This window comes from Planococcus citri, chromosome 2, assembly GCF_950023065.1.
Source record: "Planococcus citri chromosome 2, ihPlaCitr1.1, whole genome shotgun sequence".
Taxonomy (NCBI): domain Eukaryota; kingdom Metazoa; phylum Arthropoda; class Insecta; order Hemiptera; family Pseudococcidae; genus Planococcus; species Planococcus citri.
Genome location: NC_088678.1, coordinates 11,008,226 through 11,028,583, shown reverse-complemented (window position 1 = coordinate 11,028,583; position 20,358 = coordinate 11,008,226). Strand labels below are relative to the sequence as shown.

General features: G+C 34.0%; 2 protein-coding genes across 2 annotated transcripts; both read left to right on the top strand.

Annotated features, from left to right (window-relative positions):
• The first annotated feature begins 1,392 nt into the window (after positions 1-1,392).
• LOC135834601 (uncharacterized) lies at positions 1,393-9,145 on the top strand. Its single transcript, XM_065348522.1, has 5 exons — positions 1,393-1,730; positions 2,256-2,322; positions 4,769-4,857; positions 5,432-5,681; positions 8,794-9,145. Exons 1-5 carry the CDS (start codon positions 1,662-1,664, stop codon positions 8,967-8,969), a joined length of 651 nt encoding a protein of 216 aa, XP_065204594.1. The 5' UTR covers positions 1,393-1,661; the 3' UTR covers positions 8,970-9,145.
• Positions 9,146-9,990: 845 nt separating this feature from the next.
• On the top strand, positions 9,991-12,009 carry LOC135834600 (uncharacterized). The gene is made up of 5 exons (XM_065348521.1): positions 9,991-10,192; positions 10,303-10,372; positions 10,531-10,619; positions 10,765-10,969; positions 11,585-12,009. Exons 1-5 carry the CDS (start codon positions 10,124-10,126, stop codon positions 11,707-11,709), a joined length of 558 nt encoding a protein of 185 aa, XP_065204593.1. The 5' UTR covers positions 9,991-10,123; the 3' UTR covers positions 11,710-12,009.
• The last annotated feature ends 8,349 nt before the right edge of the window (positions 12,010-20,358 follow it).

Here is a 20,358-nt window from a genome sequence, read left to right as displayed (position 1 = left end):
ACTTTTTTGAAAATTACTGGAGCCTCCAGTAGATTTTTGAAACTTAAACTAAGATGGAAAGTCGAAATTCATTCTGCAAACAATTTCAATACACTACGAAGTTGACTGCTGGTGAATTTCAAGTCGTTTTGGAGCCTCCAGCAACTTTTTGAAAGGTATGCATGATGTTTTTTTGGAAAATTGAGATTTCCTAAAAATAGCTGGAAGCTTCAAAACCATTTGAAACCACCATGTAGTCTGCGAAGTGCGAAGTAAATTTCAGCTTGCCAACTCCATTTGATAAATTAATGTTGGGGAAATTTCAAGTTTCAAAAATCTACTGGAGGCTCCAGTAATTTTCAAAAAAGTCGCTGGAGGCCCTAACATGGCTTGAAACCACCTGAAGTCGTCTTCAGAGGGTGTTAAAATTGGAGTGCACAGTACATTTCAGCTTTCCATCCCCATTTGATGAAATTTTGTGAAAATTTAAAATTTCAAAAATGTGCTGGAGGCTTCAGGAATTTTCAAAAAGTCGCTGGAGGCTCCAAAACGACTTGAAATTCTCCTGCAGTACTTCGTAGCGTATTGAAATTAGTTCTTAGAATAAATTTTAGCTTTACAACTCCAATTTGATGGAATTTTGTGGGAATTTCGAGTTTCAAAAATCTGCTGGAGGCTCCAGAACTGCTCAAAACGGGTTGAAACCGTTTCCAATCGATTTGGCATGTCGAAAATAGGGTATATCCCAAATTTCAGCTTTCTTGATCAATTTGGTAAAATTGTGATTTTTCCCTCATTTTTGGCCTAAATTCGATTTTCAAAAATTCACCAAAAATCGAAAAACACACTTTAGCACTTGAAATTTTGACATGTGATAGATTTTTGCATGTTCTTTCGTTCTACCTTTGTAAAGTTTGAAAAATTTCGAGCAAGTCCTATGTTGAAACGCGAGATCTGCGATTTCGGCTGACCTGTCAATCAAAATGGCCACCATTTTGTAAGTAAGGCCAACTTTTTTTTGGGCAAGTTTGCTTTAAAATGTTCCTTAGGATGTCCCCTTTAAGGAAAAAGTTGTCCAGGTGGATCGGGGGGGGGGGTGCAATTACTCCTATTGTCATATGCCGGACTGTATTAAAAGCAGGAAAAGATCTTCATCCGTGCTCCCAAAAATACCGTCCTCCGAGTCCGAGTTTGGCGACCCAACAAAGGGAAATAGAGAATTTATTTTCAGGAGAAAAGTTTATAAGATGCATTAAAATAAAGATGCCAGATGGTCGAAATTCCTCGTATTCGTTACTATTGCATCATATTTCCATATCCATAACCATCCATAATCTTTGTCGGTTGTGCGCACATTTAGTATCTTGGTAAGAAATATTTACCCCCACTTTCTTATTTTGCCTTTCAGTTATCGCCCATTTAGGCCATTGCGGAAAACAATCGAAATACATCAACGAGTGATTCGGTTCGAAGTGTTTACTGACTGTTACCTGTTCTGAATTCATGCGCGTGAACAATCTCGATAAATGCTAGTTCAGCCAGTTTAAAACGGAAAAGGTTGAATTGGGATAGCTGAGATTTGTTTTCATCAGAAATTGTTTTTCTCAACACTTGCTCTCCGACTGTGTGTGTCTCAAGTTTTCGCATATATTTAGTCGTGTAAAAATTTACTTTCATTCAAAATGGTTTTAAAAAAAATGTGTTGTACATCATTGCGAATGGGCAGTCTGGTTTTACTCTATATTAACCTGGTAAGTAGGCTAACCAATAAATTTATGAATTACATGTCATGTGGTGTATTAAGTTTTATTGCTAGAATAAAATAAAAAGTACGTACCTATGGTATCGTACCGTTACATGCATGCAAACTTCACTATGGCTTTTGGCACTACAGCATGTTCAAAAAAGTTTGATATTTGGTTTGTTTCTTTGTTTGGAATTAATTCGAAGGTGAAACAATGCAATAGTGGTTGAATTTTTTCCAATTCTGTTTGATATTTGAATGTTACCATTTCCAAATGATCTGTCTTTCGGGTACTTTTCATTGAGGGGAGGGTACGAAACAGCGAAATCTAATCTAGATTGTTATGTAATCGACATCATACGGTGTTTCGAAACATGTGCCAAATTGCAATTTCTACTTTACTGATTTACTCGTACTTTCAAGATATTCACAAGTACCTAGTTAATATCTCAATTTCACAATAGAAAAAATGTGCTTGTATGTTATGAAATGAGTTGAATCCATTAAAATAAATTCTTCATTTTTTAATTAGATCGATTGTGTGGTGTCGTGTGTTTTGTTGCCCGCTCTAGACAATCCTGCGATCGATAAGTTCATAAGTAAGTATTTTTCTGACATGTGTTTTCATTCCTTAATCCTTGATCCTTATTGACTAAAAAAAATGAGCGTAGGTAATTAGCAGTAGATAAATAAAGTACGATTATATTGATTTAATATCTAGTCAGCTATTATTGAGTAATATTATTCAGATGGCTCTTATTGAAAAATAACCCAAAAATACATGAGCAGCCAACATTTTTGGTGCTAAAGTAAAGATTATTTTAAATTTTTTGGAAATCAAATATGAGACCAAATGCGAATAAATTAAAATTTTACCAAATGGACCTACAAAGCTGAAATCTGGCTTGTGTCCTGTTTTAGACTTCCCCATTTCCCCAACATTGGTTGGAAACGGTTTCAAACCATTCTGAAATGTTTTGAAGCATCCAGTTCATTTTTTCAAGTTGAAATTTCCACTATAAATTTTACCCATGAAGTTGGGAAGGTGAAAGGGGGAATCCCTTGTGAGATGACTAAAATGCCATTGTTGGCGAATTTGAAAAATTATGATGGTCAATTATTGGGTACCCCTGAATAAAATTTTCGAGATGAAAGTCCACCCCTTTCTGAGGTGGTTCACTCAGATTTTCATTGAAAACGCCAATTTTGGACTTGCGAAAATCTGTTTAAAAACACCTACACTGATATCTCATCAACTGCATGGGATCTCTCCTCTCCCCATAAGCTTGATAAGGCCACATGGAAAATTTATAAGGTTAGAATGTAGGTAGACATTTACCTACTCGTATAGTTGTGGCCTTGTTGATTTTTTTGATCCTGAACTTGAACATCCTTGAGAAGTGAACATTGAAGAATGATTTTTGATCTCTTGGATGAGCCCATTTGAAGGGAACGAAAGTGGAGTCCACTCCTAGAAGTTGTCAGGGTATCTATAACGGTCATGAAAGTCATGAAAAAGTCACAAATTTTGCTCAAAACACCCTTAACATTTTTTAAATCGCCCAAAAATGAAAAAAAACAAACTAAAAGTGTTCAAAAAATCAGAAAAATGAAAAAACTGAAATTCACTTATTTGCCTACTAGGTTATTTTTTTTAAAAAAATGTCCTCGCAGTTTCGAGTTATTTAATTATTTTTTTTTGCTGGGGGGGGGGAGTATTTCCATGCGATAAAAATGTGAAAAATGGGTGATGAAAAAGGTCATGATTTTTTTTTGTCTGGGTAATTTGTTAGACACCCTGTTGTTGCGGTTTTGTGTTTTTCGGGGGAAAAATCCTCCAATCAAGGATCAAGAAACTGAATTTGGGGGGAAAATTCAAAAAATCGTCTGGTAAGTGGGAGAAGTTTTTCTTTTGATTCATTTCTTATTTTTTTGAGCTTCGAAAGTTGAGAAGAGGGGGGGGGGGTCAGTAAAAATGTTTCCAATTGATACCTATGAGAAAAAAAGACCGAATCTTTAGAAGCCTCAAACATGTAGTTTTTTATTCAGTAAAAGAGTAACAACAAGAAAATGTCATACTTATTATTTTGATTGGTGAAAAACCAACTTTTTTTTATGTGAAGAGTTTGATTTTCTTTTTCTTGGTTTAAAAATTTTGAACTTTGAAAGATTTTTTTAAAAGAAATTCCAACTTTGAAAACAAAAAGCAAACTGGCCCGAACGAACTAAGGGCAAAGCTTTCAAAAATTCGTACATATTTTGATAGGTGAAACAGCTTTGTTTTGAAGGAGCTTTTTTTGGTTTCAAAATTTTAGAATTTGAATAATTATTTTTTTTTTAGAAATCTCGACTTGGCAAAAGCTTTCAAAAATGTGTAATCCAAAAAAGTTGACAAAATAGTCTTTTTATTCGAACTTAAAATTTTCAAAATTGGCTGACTTTTACCAGCTTTATTAAGCTTTGACAACCTTGGGGAAGAGGTGTGTGCTTCACCTCCCTAACGTTAGTTTTGTCTCTGACAGGTATACTCATTGCTGGGGGGAGGGGGGTCGAGAAAGGTTTTCTGTTGAAAATGGGCTATTTGTTGGAATTCTGACACAGAAATTGGGAATTTTTTGAAAAATTACCACGAATAATTATTATTTTCAGTTTTGTGTGTGAGGGTAGGCGGCGGGGGGGGGGACTATTGGTGATTTGTTTTTCCTAAAAAAAAAAAAAAAAAAATGTAATGTTTTGAAGAATTCTATCGCAAAAATCAAATTTTTTCAATTTTAAGTGCATTTTTTAAATTGATTGATTGATTGATTGATTTTTCTAATTTTTTCCCCCATTTCAGAAAGCACTTGCTCCTACTTTTTTTTACATAGATTCGAGGGGAAATTCGAAAAAAAAAATCATTTCCTGATAATGTTTAACAACTTTAAAGAGTGATAACATAAAAATGCCCAAATTAAGACCATTTAACTCGTATAATTGTTGAAGTACATTAGTACATTGTATTCGGTACTTATACTAGGTACGTAATTGATTTTTGTTTACGTTTAGGTGAACATGGTCCGTTGTTTTACACGAATTTGTATCTATCAATAATAGGAGGATTTATTATCTTGGCAACCATCGTATCCATTATTAAAGTAAGTTTATCATGACTCGATGTAAGAGACATTCACAAAGTTTTTAAAACCAAAATTACAGCAGTCCAAATTAATTGTTTGATTTTTGGCAGATTTCTTGAAATCCAAATTTGTAATTTTTTAAAAATGTACATACATAGGTACCTACATCTGCAGTAAAACTGATGAAAAACAGTTCTTGAGCTAACGATAATATCAACTCCTTCCAAATCGAAGCCCACTACGTATTTACTCGTAGTTACAGCCATTCTGGAGCTTCCTAGATTAACAAGAACTGGTTTTCTTCATTTTCAGAGGCATCATTCTGGATTTTTAAAATATCACTAAAAAACCATACTTTCTCTCTAAAAATATCATTTTTGGTCAAATCGATTACAGACACTTTGAGTGATTCCTTGAGACATACAAAAGGCTAAACGTCAATTTTGGCAGAAGAATTGTTCTATTCGTGGAGATTTTACTTGGCTCCCAACAGCAGATGTGCTTTTGAATAGTTTCATTTTCAACTTCAAAGATTTGTTGCTAGATATAAGTATTTCTTTAATATTATGTATTTATGTGCTTATATTTTCAGAAAACACCCTCCAATTTTTTGTTGATCGCGACCATGTCATTTTTAATCCTCGAAGTGATCTATTGCGTTTATGTGATGGTACTAGTCAATTTGAATGATCCTTTCGAGAAACTTTACCAAGAGCTGGTGTACGAGAGTGCGCAGACACTCATAACGAATCCGAAGGGTCGAGAAAGATATGTGAAATATATGGATGGATTGTATGGATCGGTTCTGTCTTCTATCTACTTCTCTCTGTTGTGTGAAATTGGTAAGTTATCTTCAGTACCCATTTTATTTTATCTGCTTCGTAGGTATTAGGTGGGTAGTTTTTATTTTCACTTCAAAAAAAAATACTTAATCAACTTTTTTATTCCCTCAAAATACGTACCTGTTCGTTTTCGACAGGTGTGAATAAAAGCTTGACAAATAATCATTAACCCTTTGAGACACGAGAAGAATCCGAATGACGCATGAAAATGGAAACTTTTCATTATATCGGAAGGAGTATAAAATTTCGTTAAGCAGATTTTTTTTTAAAAATTGAGTTTTACTCGGAATTTCATTTTGAAATCTGAGGAAATTCTCAAAATGGGCATTTTTTAATCTCGATTTCTGAAATCAATTTTTGATGTGAGGGTACGAAAATTTTCCGAAAAGTTTCTCTTGGTAATACTAACATAAAAATTGAAATATTAAGTCAAAAGTTCTTGAAATCTGAAATTTTGAGAACAAATGAAAAATGTTTTTCTGATGTGACAATTAGGTACAAATGTGCGAGTGACATGAATTTTCAAATCCAAATTTTTTGGTCAATAATAAAGAGATTGATTAGGAGGAGGAGGAGGGGGGGGGATTGATTGAAAAAAAATTATTATGGAAAATTTTGAAAATTTTTTGCAAAAAGCAGAGTTATAAAAATTTAAAGAATCAGCTACAGTATGACACAAAAGTAGTGCTCGGTGGCTTTTATTCCCAAGTGGAAAGAGTTAGCGAGATGAATGAAGCGGCGTTGAGTAGGGACAAATAAGGTATATTTCAAAAGCGACCTTGAAAATTTCAGGCCCATACACAGGGTGCCCTCAAATTGTGAAACCGGTTTAGTCAAAAAATTCAAACTGGTTTAAATTGGCGCAATGTATTCTACACACGAAGGCGACAAAAACGAGGTATGAATTTTTTGAAACTGGTTCATTAATGTGCAACCAGTCAACAAAAAATATCCAAAAATAATAGATAGAGAAAAAAGCTTGAAAAAAAGTTGTAGAGCGTTAAAAATTGCACAATTCTGTCTAATCAAATTTTGAAACCGGTTCATTGGTTCGCATTTAGCAACCGGTTTTTGACAATCAACTAAAAATTGGAGATAGAGAAAAAAGCTTGGAACAAAAGTTGTAGAGCATGAAAAATTGAACCATTTTCGCTGATCAGATTTTGAAACCGGTTCATTAATTTGCAACCAGTTATCAAAAATTACCTAAAAATTGGAGATCGAGAAAAAAGCTCGAAACAAAAGTTGTAAGGCATGAAAAATAACACAATTCTATTCAATCTCATTTTGAAACCGGTTCACTGGTTCGCATTTAGCAACCAGTTTTTGACAAACACCTAAAAATTAAAGATTGAGAAAAACACTTGAAACAAAAGTTGTAGAGCGTGAAAAATTGAACCATTTTAGCTGATCAGATTTTGAAACCGGTTCATTAATTTGCAACCAGTTATCAAAAATTACCCAAAAATTGTAGATAGAGAAAAAAGCTTGAAACGAAAGTTGTAGAGCGTGAAAAATTGAACCATTTTTGCTGATCAGATTTTGAAACCGGTTCATTAATTTGCAACCAGTTATCAAAAATTACCCAAAAATTGTGGATATTGAAAAAAGCTTGAAACAAAAGTTGCAGAGTGTAAAAAATTACACAATTCCATTCAATCACATTTTGAAACCGGTTCACTGGTTCGCATTTAGCAACCATGTTTTTAACAAACACCTAAAAACTAGAGATATAGAAAAAATATTGAAACAAAAGTTGTAGAGTGCGAAAAATTGAACTATTTTTGCAGATCAGAATTTTGAAAATGGCCAATTAAGTTGCAATTAAGTAACTTTTGGTGGATTTTTGCGAATTAATGAACTGGTTTCAAAATCTGATTAGCGAAAATGGTTTAATTTTTCACACTCTACAACTTATGTTTCATTTTTTATTCTCAATCTTTAATTTTTAGGTGATTGTCAAAAACTGGTTGCTAAATGCGAAGCAGTGAATCGGTTTCAAAATGTGATTGAATAGAATTGTGTAATTTTTTACGCCCTACTACTTTCGTTTCAAGCTTTTTTCTCGATCTTCAATTTTTAGGTAATTTTTGATAACTGGTTGCAAATTAATGAACCGGTTTAAAAATCTGATCAGCTAAAATGGTTCAATTTTTCACGCTCTACAACTTTCGTTTCAAGCTTTTTTCTCTATCTACAATTTTTGGGTAATTTTTGATAACTGGTTGCAAATTAATGAACCGGTTTTAAAATCTGATCAGCTAAAATGGTTCAATTTTTCACGCTCTACAACTTCTGTTTCAAGCTTTTTTTGTCTATCTCCAATTTTTAGTTGATTGTCAAATACAGGTTGCTAAATGCGAACCAATGAACCGGTTTCAAAATGTGATTGAACAGAATTGTGTAATTTTTCATGCCCTACAACTTTTGTTCCTAGCTTTTTTCTCTATCTACAATTTTTGGGTATTTTTTGTCAACTGGTTGCAAATTAATGAACCGGTTTCAAAAAATTCATATCACGTTTTTGTCGCCTTAGTGTGTAGAATACATTGCGCTAATAAAAACCAGTTTGAATTTTTTGACCAAACCAGTTTTTCAATTTGTGGACACCTTGTGCATGGGCCTGAAATTTTGAAGGTCGCTTTTGAAATCCCTTATTTTTCCCTACTCAACGCCGCTTCATTCATGTCTCTAGCTCTTTCCACTTGGAAATAAAAGCAACCAGGCACTACTTTTGTGTCATACTGTAGATCTCCTCACAAAAAGCTTTTACACAAATGTTCAAACTTTTTAAGATGTGAAAATTTACCAGATAGAATCAAATGTAATTCTGGTATTTTGGTTGGAAATTGACTAGGTAATAAATTTTCACACCAGTATGAATTTTGGCCAACCTTGGTGTGTTACCTAGATTTGCTTTTTTTTTTTTTTTTTTTTCAAGAGAGAAAAATTCGAAATATTAAGTCTCAATCTACTTAAATAATGTTCTTAACTTCAGTCTAAAGAAGTTCGTCAAAAATATAAATAGGCACATTTTAATGAATGATAAGTAAACTAGTAATGTACCTACCTATTAGTACCAACCTAATCGACGTTTGTTTTTCAATTTCAGGTTTTGTTCTCTATTCAGCTCTGGTTTTCTACAGCTACATGGTTGAGATAAAAGAAAATATTGCAAACGATGTGCGATTTGGAAAAAACAATTCTGAAGAAGGTTACAGTCGTGTATCTCCACCTTATACATCACAGTATGACACCCAACGTCCCCAGTACTCCGTCAATATCTAGCTTAAAAAGTGATCTTCCACTTTAAAAAAAAAAAGTGATGAAAATTCATTTATACAGTTCGGAAGCGTTTAATTTTGTAAAATTATACCTAATTGTAAGTTGATTATTTGCTCGTTTTTTAATTTTTTAATTCGTTTTTATAAAAAAGGAATACAAATATATTATATTTTCTCGAATCATGTAGAATTTTTTAACTTGCATTTTTCGCCTGTTTTAATTCATCAATGTAACTAACAATGTCAAAAAGGTACACTCAGTTTTCCATTCGCAGCTCACTGGAGTGATGCTTATTTTGATTCGATTGCTCGAAATTGTATTTGAAATGAATTTGATTGATTCCGAGAGCTTAAAAATATTTCAATTGAGGTTAATTTAACGAAATTTTGATTTTTTTCAAATTTTTTTAGCTCCAATTTGATTTTTAATAAGTGACAAAAATTGGAAAATGAACCCTAGCCCGTGAATTTTGACTAAATTGTTGTTGAACAATATTAAAAGTGGTAAATTTTGTAGCATTATAAGTTGATAGATTAAAAAAATATTTTTTCGGATTCACGCCAACACTTTTTATTGTAATTTTACGAATGATAGGTATATCCAGTTGAAATGGAAGGTACATAAAAATCCATCGAGTGACGAAGTGTCTGTCACTTGTTATTCGAAATTTTTGGTCATTTTGACCATTTAAAAGCAAGAAAAGATCTTCAAGTTTGAGAAATGCATTAAAATGGCCAAAATTTGATTCCATATAAAAATGGACAGCTGTTAACTTATTTTCTCAAAAAATCAAAAACTTGCAGTACCATTTCATGAAAAATTTCGTAATTTTATATTCACGCGAAGTCAAGCTATTGATACCTATTTTTGAAAAGTAGGTACCAAAGTAGGTACATATCTACGTTTTTCCCCTTTTTATAAAACAATGTAATCGTATTCCCACTTCCCATGATGGGGATCATTTTAATCATAGCTGAGTAATTTTTGATATGACGCACACGAATCTGTTGGAAATATTGCGATTAATTCTGTACCATTCGATTCGATAAAGTGAACTGAAACTGTATTGGTTTGTACTTCATTAAGTTTAGTGTTTTTAAACAAAATCGGTTTTATTTTTTTCAACACTTGTTGGAAACAGAAAACTTGAATTCAAGATGGCTGCAAAAACATTTTGGGGTTTGTCATTGCGAACAGGCACTTTGATTTTACTCTATATTCATCTGGTAAGTTGAGTACCTACCTTCATCTCTTAGCTTGATATTAAATCGTAAATTAGGTACCTATTTGTAACGAATTCATTCATTGAAATGATTTCCCATTTTTCTACTCGTAGATCAATTGCGTGTGGAGTGCAATGTATTTAATGGCCATTGTCAATAATCCGATTTATAAAGAGTTTCTAGGTAAGTTTTTTGCTCACTTTTTCATCCCTTATGCCAACATTTTGAAAAACTGCAAAACGAAAAAATAAAATATTTATAAATTAATTATTAGCCTATTCTAAAACCATCTAACTACTTATCATTTACCTACTTTGGTTTTTGTTGAAATCTACAAATAGCTGAGAACATTCCAGCGTATTATATGAACTTGTTTTTTTCGATAATTGGTGGAATCATTTACTTGGGCTCGATCATCTCCATTGCTAATGTAAGTTCAAATACCTACCTACCTCCTGGTTTTCATAGCATAAAATATACCTATAGGTAAAGAAAGAAAGAAATTTTAGGAAACTTATCAATGTATCTTAAGACTTTTGGAATTCTTAAATGCCTACGTAAACTTTTATTTTCAGAAAACACCTTCCAATTCTCTGTTAAGCATAACCATTGCGTTTTCCATCATGAGTGTAATCTACTCTATTTATTGGATGGTACACCTTAATCTGTGCGATAATTACTTGACAAAAATGGCTCGTGAAGCGCAATCTGATTTGAAGAAACTCCACGAAATACACATTGTAGAAAAACATTTACAAATGTTGTACCTCTGTAATATGAGTAAGTAATTTAAGAATCAACTTACGCAGGTATGTAGGTATGGGTACCTACTTATCAATCAAAGTAGGTGCTTTGGTACCTAGATCAGATTATTTTTGGCTGATTTTTGAATATTATTTTTCAAAATCGATTTCAGTCTGAGTACTTGCGTCTTTGGACTGGTAAAACAGCAAAAACTTCATTTGATTTGCAATACCTATGTATTTGCATAAAAATTTGTTATCAGTATTACTCATTTTTCCATGAATATTATTTCGTTGTTACATTACCTAATCATGTAATTTACGTCAAACACAGTTCCTGAAAATGTTGATTTCCATCTGGTTATATCCATTTGGAATTTACTGATACCTAATAAGGATATCTCTATCAATTTCGTTTTCACAATTCTGATTATACAACGATGATTTTTTTTTCAATTTTGTTTTCGATTTTTTTTTTCAATTTCTAAAACATTTGTTCATGTTTTAAAAATTTGAAATAGCTGATCTTTGTTAGCTAATCATTGATTGGTGCAAAATGAAGTAATATTAACACTAATTTATATGTTAGACAATTAGATACTCGTACGTATAGGTTGCAATGAGTAAGTATTTTGTTTGCTTCTCATTTCAGTTTTCGAACTCTACTCCGCTTTGGTTTTCCAAAGCTATTACGCCGAAGCGAAGAAAAATGTATCGCCTGGAAAAAATAATGACGAAGAAGCCAACTTATCAGCTCCACCACCGTACAGCGTTTAACTTTCGTCGAGTTGAAGTTTAATAAAAACAATGATGTTTCACACTTTTCATTCCCATGGAGAATGAATTGATAGAGTTGAAACCATTTCATTTTATAATATTGAGCTTAATTTTATTTTCGTTTTTCATTGTTTTATGCGATGAAAATATTTTTTAACCTACAATTAATAACTTTTTTTTTAAATTATTAATTTTATAATATATGTAGGTAGGTAGTAGGTACGTTACCTACCTACCCATGTTTTTATTACTTACTCAAGCATTTCAAAAATAAACTCATTATGCTGCGTTTCTTGAAAATGTATCAGTTTCTTCACCTTTAAGAAATCTTGATCAGATCTGCCAAAATGATTGAATTTTCAGATTGAAAACAAAAACAACAAAATAAATAGTTCGATGCCATGCCATTGAGATCATTCCATACCAAATCAGTCCAGCATATTCAGGGTTAAGTCATCTGATTCTGCACAATTTTTTTTTTTTTTCAAGTTTACTCACATTATAATGAAAGAAAGAAAATCGCTATCATTGGCCCTCCATTTTAAAGTCTCTTGAAGCAGGTTAGGGTTGGGTATGTTTTCCAGAAGTTGAAATTTCTCGCCATAATGCCCTGCTTTGGAGTTTAATTGCTCGGGACTGCTTCAACTTGCAGAAAATCTGTTAGCAGCGTTTTGAAGATGAATTGGAACGGTTTTAAAAAATATTCATCAAACATTTTCATAGTTCAAAAACTGATATTTTCTGAGAACTCAATTTTTAAAATCTTACCGAATTTTGGAGCTGTAATTAAAAAAATAGAAAAAATCTAGGAACACAAAACTCTTATATGATATCTCCACTGTGATGAATTTTTCTTGATGGATTTTGCAATACAATGTGAATTTTGGGCAGTTTTAACTAAAAGTAAGAATTTTGACAGTTATGTTGGCGAAAAAACAAGATTTTTTGAAAAAGTAAGATCTTTTTGGTGGTTTTGGCCAAAAAAGAAAAACCTGTTCACAATTTTAACCAAAAAAAACAAAAAAAAAAAACAGTACCTACCAAATTGGAATTTTCTATCAATTTTTAGCGATTTGGGCTTTTTTTTTTGAAATTTCACAAAAAAACGTAGATGGAAAATTTTTAAAATTGAAAATTTAAGGGTAATTTTTGAAAAAAGTTGGATTTTTGACAGTTTTGTAAAAAGCAAAATTTATTAGGTAGGTAATTCTGGAAAAAGAAAGACTTTGTTATGGTGCAATCTGCCTCCACCTGCTTGGTGATTATTCTTAGGGTTACCTTTTACGCGATGTGATTTATCTTTATTGGGTAATAAAAGGTACCGAGTACGCGGGAAAGTATTCAAATATTAGGGTGTGAAAGACATCTGTCAATCGCCAAGGAGGCACGAGCTTCTGGCGATACGAGTGTCTCTTCACTTGGTTTCTGCAATCGGCCGTGGTAGGATCCTCGTCGAAGTATGTGGTCAGGGAGTAATCTGTATACGAAGACAGGCCTCGGCCTAAGTAGTATTATTTTATTATTTAACCCACCTCGCGTGTGGACTAGATTAAATTAAAGTCTAATCGTAATCGTTGCTTGATAATTACCATGGTGATAATCCGACGATTATACCTAATTTTGCAGTCTACTCGAGATGTACCTAGGCATTGAGAGGGATGCGTGTGTTACATGAGTCTCTTCAAAGTAAAGCAGCCACCGACAGCCACTATTATTGGGGTAGGCTACGGAAAAGAGGTGGTGTGACGGTCAGCAGTGTTAGGTAAGTGCGTACTTACATGGTGGTGTCTCCACTATATTAATTATAGTTGTATTGTAATTAATAGATGAAGTCATTCGTCGTAAGGGATGGAGCAGAGATTCCTCACTTACGCACTATTCGACATATTTCGCTTACATGGTTGTTGTACATTGCGCAGCCAATATGGTCTCAATTCCTTGTATAATTGGCATGAGTCACCTAGGAAAAGTACCTTTAATACTTTCCTATTTGTTTAGATAGAGCACATTCGTTGAAGTAATAACATATCTCAATATGTTATAAATGTAGCCAATGTAGTGAATATCTTCTCAAAATAAATCTTGTGTACATAAATGGTATTTAAATGTTGATTATTTATGTACTTGATGACTTAGAAGTATAGTGATTACTCAACTAGACTCCCATCTGAGCTAGCTAGGAGTCGAATAAATGTCCCCCCTTTAGGTGATATTTATGAGATGGACCATCAACCCATTAGTTATGAGAACAATCATCATCAGCTAATCCCTATCATTTCTAAGATAACAACTTTTTGAAAATTTTGACCAAAAAAACAAAACTTTTTCACAATAATTTTAGCAACAAAAAACCTGGGTAGGTACAACTTTTTCACAATTTTTAGCGATTTCTGCAAGAAATCAAATTTTTCGGAAAGCAAAACTTTTTTGAATTCAACTTGAAAAGGCAATTTTTTTTACAAAATGAAGGACTTTCAATTCCTAAAAGGAGGAGTATCCATAAGGCCATTTTTTGGCACCAGACAGTTATCGACTGAACCCCTCTTAAAATGTTTATAATGAATGCTCCAAATACGAATCCGTGGTTATTTAACCCAAAATGACCATTTTTTGGGCTCCAGGGGTCCCCAAAGTTGTGAATAAAACAAGAATTTTAGGAACCACACGAGTATTATTTTCAAAAACTTTTTCAACGTAAAATATCTGTTTGAACCCGTTAAACATTATAATTGAGGCAACGTTTCCATTTTCGACCTTCGGGGGCAGAAATTGGGGGGTTTTAATTCTTCAAAAATTTTGGAACCATCATTTTGAACCTACCCCTCTGAACCTCGCTAAGAAGCTTTTTACAGTTTATTAGTATCTGAAAGACCTCCGTCCTACCAAATTTTAAGCTCAATAAAATTTTGCGCTGGTACTCAAAAATCCAAATTTCCAATTTTTTGTAATTTGGTTTTTTTTGGAACCCCTGGATAGCTGGAAACCTCTGATTTGCGCCAAACGTAACGTTTTGAGGCATATATTCAATTACCTAGGTGAAAAAGTTTAATTAAGCTCCCTGTATATTCGTAATTTTGAACCCTTTTTTTGGAGCCCCCCACTTTGGGCACCCCTGAAAAAGGCGATTATGCATATTTTTTTCAAATAAATTGAAGAATTTACATTTGGAACACACTTGCAAGAGCTCGATAAGTTTTCACTCGATTTTACCAGTAACTTTCAAAATTTAGCTTTTTTGGGCCAAATTCTGATTCTGAGATTTTACTTCGTTGAAATCATGAAAACGTGATTTTAACGTTTTTTTGAAAGACAAACAATTTTTTCATTACAAAATGAGTTATTTTTTTAGAAATTTTTTTTTAGCAGCCCAAATTTTATTTGGACGTGGATTACATTTTCTTTCATCGTTATGAAATCGAATGGTCGTTCGTATTAAGTACCTAAATTGTCGTTGAAATACCCTATTTTGTCGTTCGAATCACTTTTTCTGTCGTGCCAATTTATATTCCCCTTATCAATTTTTGAGAGAGTTGATCGCTGAATATGAATATCATCAGCTAGTTGAATTTTTTCCAGAAAATTTCAGATCATATAAGTATATTTTTATTCAATTTTCAGGAAATTTCGGAAGCCAATAAAAAACCATACGTCACACGATTTCTTAGATTTTTAGTAAGTTTTGAGGGTTAATGAGGGCGTTGGAGGGGCCAAATCAATAAAATGAGTTGATATACTCGTATTGAATGCTCTCTAAAATGTACCTACTTATGAAACAATTTGTCATTTGTATGACACATTTTTGCATTTTTACCAAAATTTTGGAGTTCTTTCTCACCCAGGGATGCGAAACTAAGCATTCTCTGGGTGAGGGGCGGGGGGAAAGATGAGAAGACAATTCTGCCAATTGATATGATGTCTATAGTGACTTATACAAAATTTTTCGTTTTGATTTTTTCTTAAACAATATTAAAAAAAACAAAAAAGAACTAGCCCGAGCGTAGCGAGGGAAAAAGCATTTGAAAATTCCAATTTTGATGAATGAAAGAACGATGTTTTTTCTATGGAAGGAGATTGATTTTTTTAATTTGAAAATTTCAGAGTTTGAATGATTTTGTTTAAAAATTTCAAATTTGTAAAAGAAAAGAAAATAGTGATAGAGTGAGATCAGGCATGATTGATATAGATGGTTATTATCATAATTCCTACCTACGTGATTGAATCAAGAAATATTCCCTAAGGTAGTGAATTTATGCCTCGCCTGGTTAGCTCAAAATATCGGAGAGGTTTCAGTCATGCAGCTCATTCTTCACAGAAATAATCTCTAATTACCAATAAAACTCATATTAATTACACTAAAGTGATAATATGTTTATTGTTAATCAGAAATAATGAAATCAAATACATATTAAAATGGGTATAAAGATCAAAGAGTATAGAATAACTATAGAGTTATTTTATAATAGGTACATGCACAAGCTTATACCTTACGACACGCGTTAGTTAATTACAGAGGATGGGTAATTAAGTACCCTAGAAATTGCATGCAATTTCGGAAATAGTGGTGAAGTTACTCACCAAGGCTCACATAATGTCCGCTTCTACTGTCTCTTTCAGGGTGGCTCACTAATACTAGGCCGGTCGACAGCAATGTATTACACGAGGTACCTATTCTTCTAGGATAATCATCGATGGCCAGCATAATCGGATGATTTCCGGTGTGAACGCGATTAATTACGTATACGATAATTTAAATCACGAAACGAGAAACATATTAACCACTAAAAGTGGGTGAAGACTGAATAAAAGGGATGAATGACCCATAGAGGACCTCATCTACTCGTATCTACATAAATACACTTTTTGACCAAGAACTACTCTTCGCGACGAGCTTTGTTCAAGTTCAACTTGATTAAGATACATCTAGTTTGGCTCGCGTCCGTGTTGCTCTATTTATACTATTTTTGGGTGCATCGGATGCGTTCTATGCGTTTGCTGCGCGCGATTACGTTATAGCTACGTAGTAGGAGTAGCACAGTAGTAGGAGTTAACACATTACCGAACTTGCAGTTTAAGGGAGTTATTTTATTCATCATCTCTATGGTGATGATTAATTTAATCATCGCTTAGGCGATGAAGGCATATTTCCTCATATCATATGCCCTTCCGGGGGTTGACCCCTACAGCAGGTCACGGGGGGAAGCACGGATCACGAAAAATAAGAGGAAAAATATGCCGTAACCCCGCTTTCCCCTCCCTTCCAAGACAAGGGAGGCTCCACCACCCTGCCCCTCCGTACTTTGCTGCGTTGATCTGCAGACTATTTTGAGGTGACAGGTTTTCAAGAGATGGGTCGGAGGGTGGGATTTTTGAAGTGGAAAAGTTGTTAATATGCTCCTGACTACTAAAGGTGTCTATAATTTTTTGAAGTCAATAATGAGGGATCGTTTACTCAAATTTATAACCAATCAACAGGATCGAAAGATGGTAATGTGTTTTACAGAAAATTCTAAAATTTTTTGAGTTCCGAAATGGCCCTTCTCTTTTTGTTTTGTAGCCAAATGTATCCTAAATGCCTTAATGGGTATGAACTGAAGGTTTTCCTTATAACTGGATAGAATAAATACGCGAAGTATGTGCTCTGCCAACGAGAGTGGTTCTTGGTCATTAAGTAGCATTATGTTAATTTGGCCTATAAATTTATGAAGATTTCCTATTCCTTGCAAATATGACGGCGACGAAAAGCTAGCTTCTTTTATGGAAAGTTTTACAATTGTCATATTGCAGATTTTAAATTTTAATTCCCTAATTTTTGTTCAGATGTGACGACCAAAAGTATAAAGTTGAAAAAGTTCGAAAGCTAAGAAAAGTTGATTAATGTCACTTTGTGTTCTAGTTTGTACATTATGCGGCCCTATCTTTCCGAAAGTGCATACAGTTTCGAAAATTTTGCTTAATTCTACCGTTTTTGCGTAATTCTAAGATTAATTTTAAAGGCATACTATATGTATATGGCATGAAAATAAATGCATAGAAACATGAATCTAACATTGTAGAGAACATAGAATAAATGTAAAAAGTAATATAAAAAATTGCGTAAAGTTTCATGGAGAAAAGAAAAAATTTTGCTTAACTCTAGGATTTTGCTTAATTCTATTGTTTTGCGTAATTCTAAGATATTCGTCTAATTCTACAGGGATAATATATGTGCATGGCATAAAACTATATGTATAAAAGTAGACACATGATGCAGGATTTGAATATGAATGCATATAAAAGACAAATATTGTAAAGAATGCAAAAATATGAACTATTGAATAATGTTGGTTTGTGAAAATTTCTGTTGAAGAAGTAGTGGTATTGTATGATGAGAAGTTGTAGTTGTTTAGTCACCGACAGTATCATTATCAATGAATCTCAGCTTTTTTCGAGTCAAACATCTCTCAAAGTCGTCAATTAGCATAGGATCATTACTCTGGACTGCGTTGTTTTTGAGTCATAATAATTCTGTGGGGAAGCAAACTATTAGTATGTTTTTCAAAAAATACTTACTTGTTGGAGTTTGTCTATAGATGAGAGTCTGAAACGTTAGTAATGTTCTACTTTTATATTTAAATCTAGGGTTAAATATAGTTAATTAATAAGTATATAGAAAATACAATTTTACAACAGCGATCCAATCCCAGAGGTCCAGAGCTCTACTGGTTTTGGCCTGACAAATTGGTCTCTTTCTCAGCCTCCTCCTTCTTTATCTCATCATCTCGTGATGGTGTTCGATGATCATTTAGAGATGACCTGGAATCAGAAGCAAACATACGAGCCGCGCGGTCGCGTGGCACATTAACTGGCGGCATGCTGGTTTTTTCCACCTGCTCTATAGCTTCTTCTACCATACGCACGATGGGATCGGTGCGTCGTCTTACATTTCGAACTAAGCTTTCCTCCTCCTCGCATTTACGACGTTCTACACGACGTGGTTTACCTTTCTTTCCGAGATTATTTGCATTCTTTTCGGTGGAAATTTGTACACTGTGCACCACTAGATCTGTTCTGCTTGAACAAGAAGAGGTAGAGGGGGTGGAAAGGGTTGTAGTTTGGGATAATTTAGTAGATGAAGTCGTGGTAGGAGGAGGATCTATTTTAACAGGGGTCAAGCAAATTCTGGGAATTCGGAGGTCCAATGGTAGTAGTGGAAGAATATTATTTGGAGGGATTTCAACATCAGGTGTAGGGGGTCTGGGAGATTAGCTTGTAGAGTGTCTGGGAAGTACGTCTGGGATAAGCTCATTTCTGAGGGCTAGAAGTACGTTGGCATATTGGTTGGAGGGGTAGAATGGGCCATATTGGTCGATTCCTGCCCTATCTGTATGAAATTCTTCGAAAATATGTGGAATTCTAGTTATTCTAGCTCCAAGAGTTCTTTCCCAATCGTAATTTAAGGCTCTGTTAATTTCTGAAAATTGTTCCTGGTTGACTTTCTTGTGCGGGATGAGTGGAAGGATTATGAGTTCTTGCACTTTTAGTTTTTTGAATAATAGAATAATAGCTTGGAATATATTGAAGAATTGTCCATATGACGTACCTCTTTGTACGTCAAAATTGCCAATTGACATCATAATTCGTTTTGGGAGTTTTAAGAACGTTTCGAGATATAAGAGTAATTCAGAAGCTAGAAGGTCTCTACGGTACATTTCTATGTCAACCAGGTTTTCATAGGGTTTAGATACACTTAAGTATCTTGCGATACCATCAGCGTGTCCATCCCCCATAATTAGGATATTATAGGCCAAAAATACGATGATATAAGCATCGTCCAAAATTTCGTATCCTGCTGCCGTAAAGCCATGCGGGTACGAATTAATGGGATAGAAAGGTTCTATTTCAGCTGAATCGGAGCCGAACCGGGCTCTATAATTTTTATGAAAAAAGGCGCTTGTCAGCAGAAGTGCCCTTTTTTGGCTTTGGGGGGAAAATTTTGGATCGTAGTGTCGTAGGAGCTACGCGATCCGAAGTCGTACTAATGCCGGAACCTGAGGCTCTAGAGCTGTCTGACGAAGTGGAAGGTGTTCCAACTACGTCTACATATTTGAGCTGAGAGATTATGGGTTGGGTTAATGAACCAGCGTGGACAGTTTGTTGTCGAGGAGTGACAATCGTTGGAATTGGGGTCTCTACAGGCTCTGGTCTTTGAATCAGTGCAGAATCACAAGAAGCTTGTGGTTTTGCGAAGAGAGGTTGTGCTGAACTTTGAAATTTTCGCCACAGTGGTGGGGGGGATGTAAACTGCGGTACATCGGAATTTGAAGTCGAAGATTGTGGCATGACGGATGCAGTTTGAGAAGAAGAGGGTTGAGGATTGTTTGACGAATTTATTCTCGGGCGTATGTTCGAAAATAGGTTGCCTATTTGATGATCTAGGAGCAAGTTGTATCGAGTCATTAAATTGAAGTGTTCTCGTCGATACTCCTCTAGCTGATTTTTAGTTCAATATTCTCGTTAATCATCACCATCTCGATACGTGTGATGTAATCTCGTTGTAATGCGAGTTGATTCACGAGAGACTGGACTCTAGAGTCAGTGTTGAGTACTTGGAATATTCGTAAGGATTGGTCCACAAAGAAAGAATCAGATCCTAAGATCATTTGCTTACAT

Coding starts and splice junctions, on each gene's coding strand:
- LOC135834601 (XM_065348522.1), top strand. CDS start 1,662: ATGGTTTTAAAAAAAATGTGTTGTACATCATTGCGAATGGGCAGTCTG. Junction 1,731..2,255: donor TTTTACTCTATATTAACCTG/GTAAGTAGGCTA, acceptor TTTTTTAATTAG/ATCGATTGTGTGGTGTCGTG. Junction 4,858..5,431: donor CCATCGTATCCATTATTAAA/GTAAGTTTATCA, acceptor TTATATTTTCAG/AAAACACCCTCCAATTTTTT.
- LOC135834600 (XM_065348521.1), top strand. CDS start 10,124: ATGGCTGCAAAAACATTTTGGGGTTTGTCATTGCGAACAGGCACTTTG. Junction 10,620..10,764: donor CGATCATCTCCATTGCTAAT/GTAAGTTCAAAT, acceptor TTTTATTTTCAG/AAAACACCTTCCAATTCTCT. Junction 10,970..11,584: donor GTTGTACCTCTGTAATATGA/GTAAGTAATTTA, acceptor TTCTCATTTCAG/TTTTCGAACTCTACTCCGCT.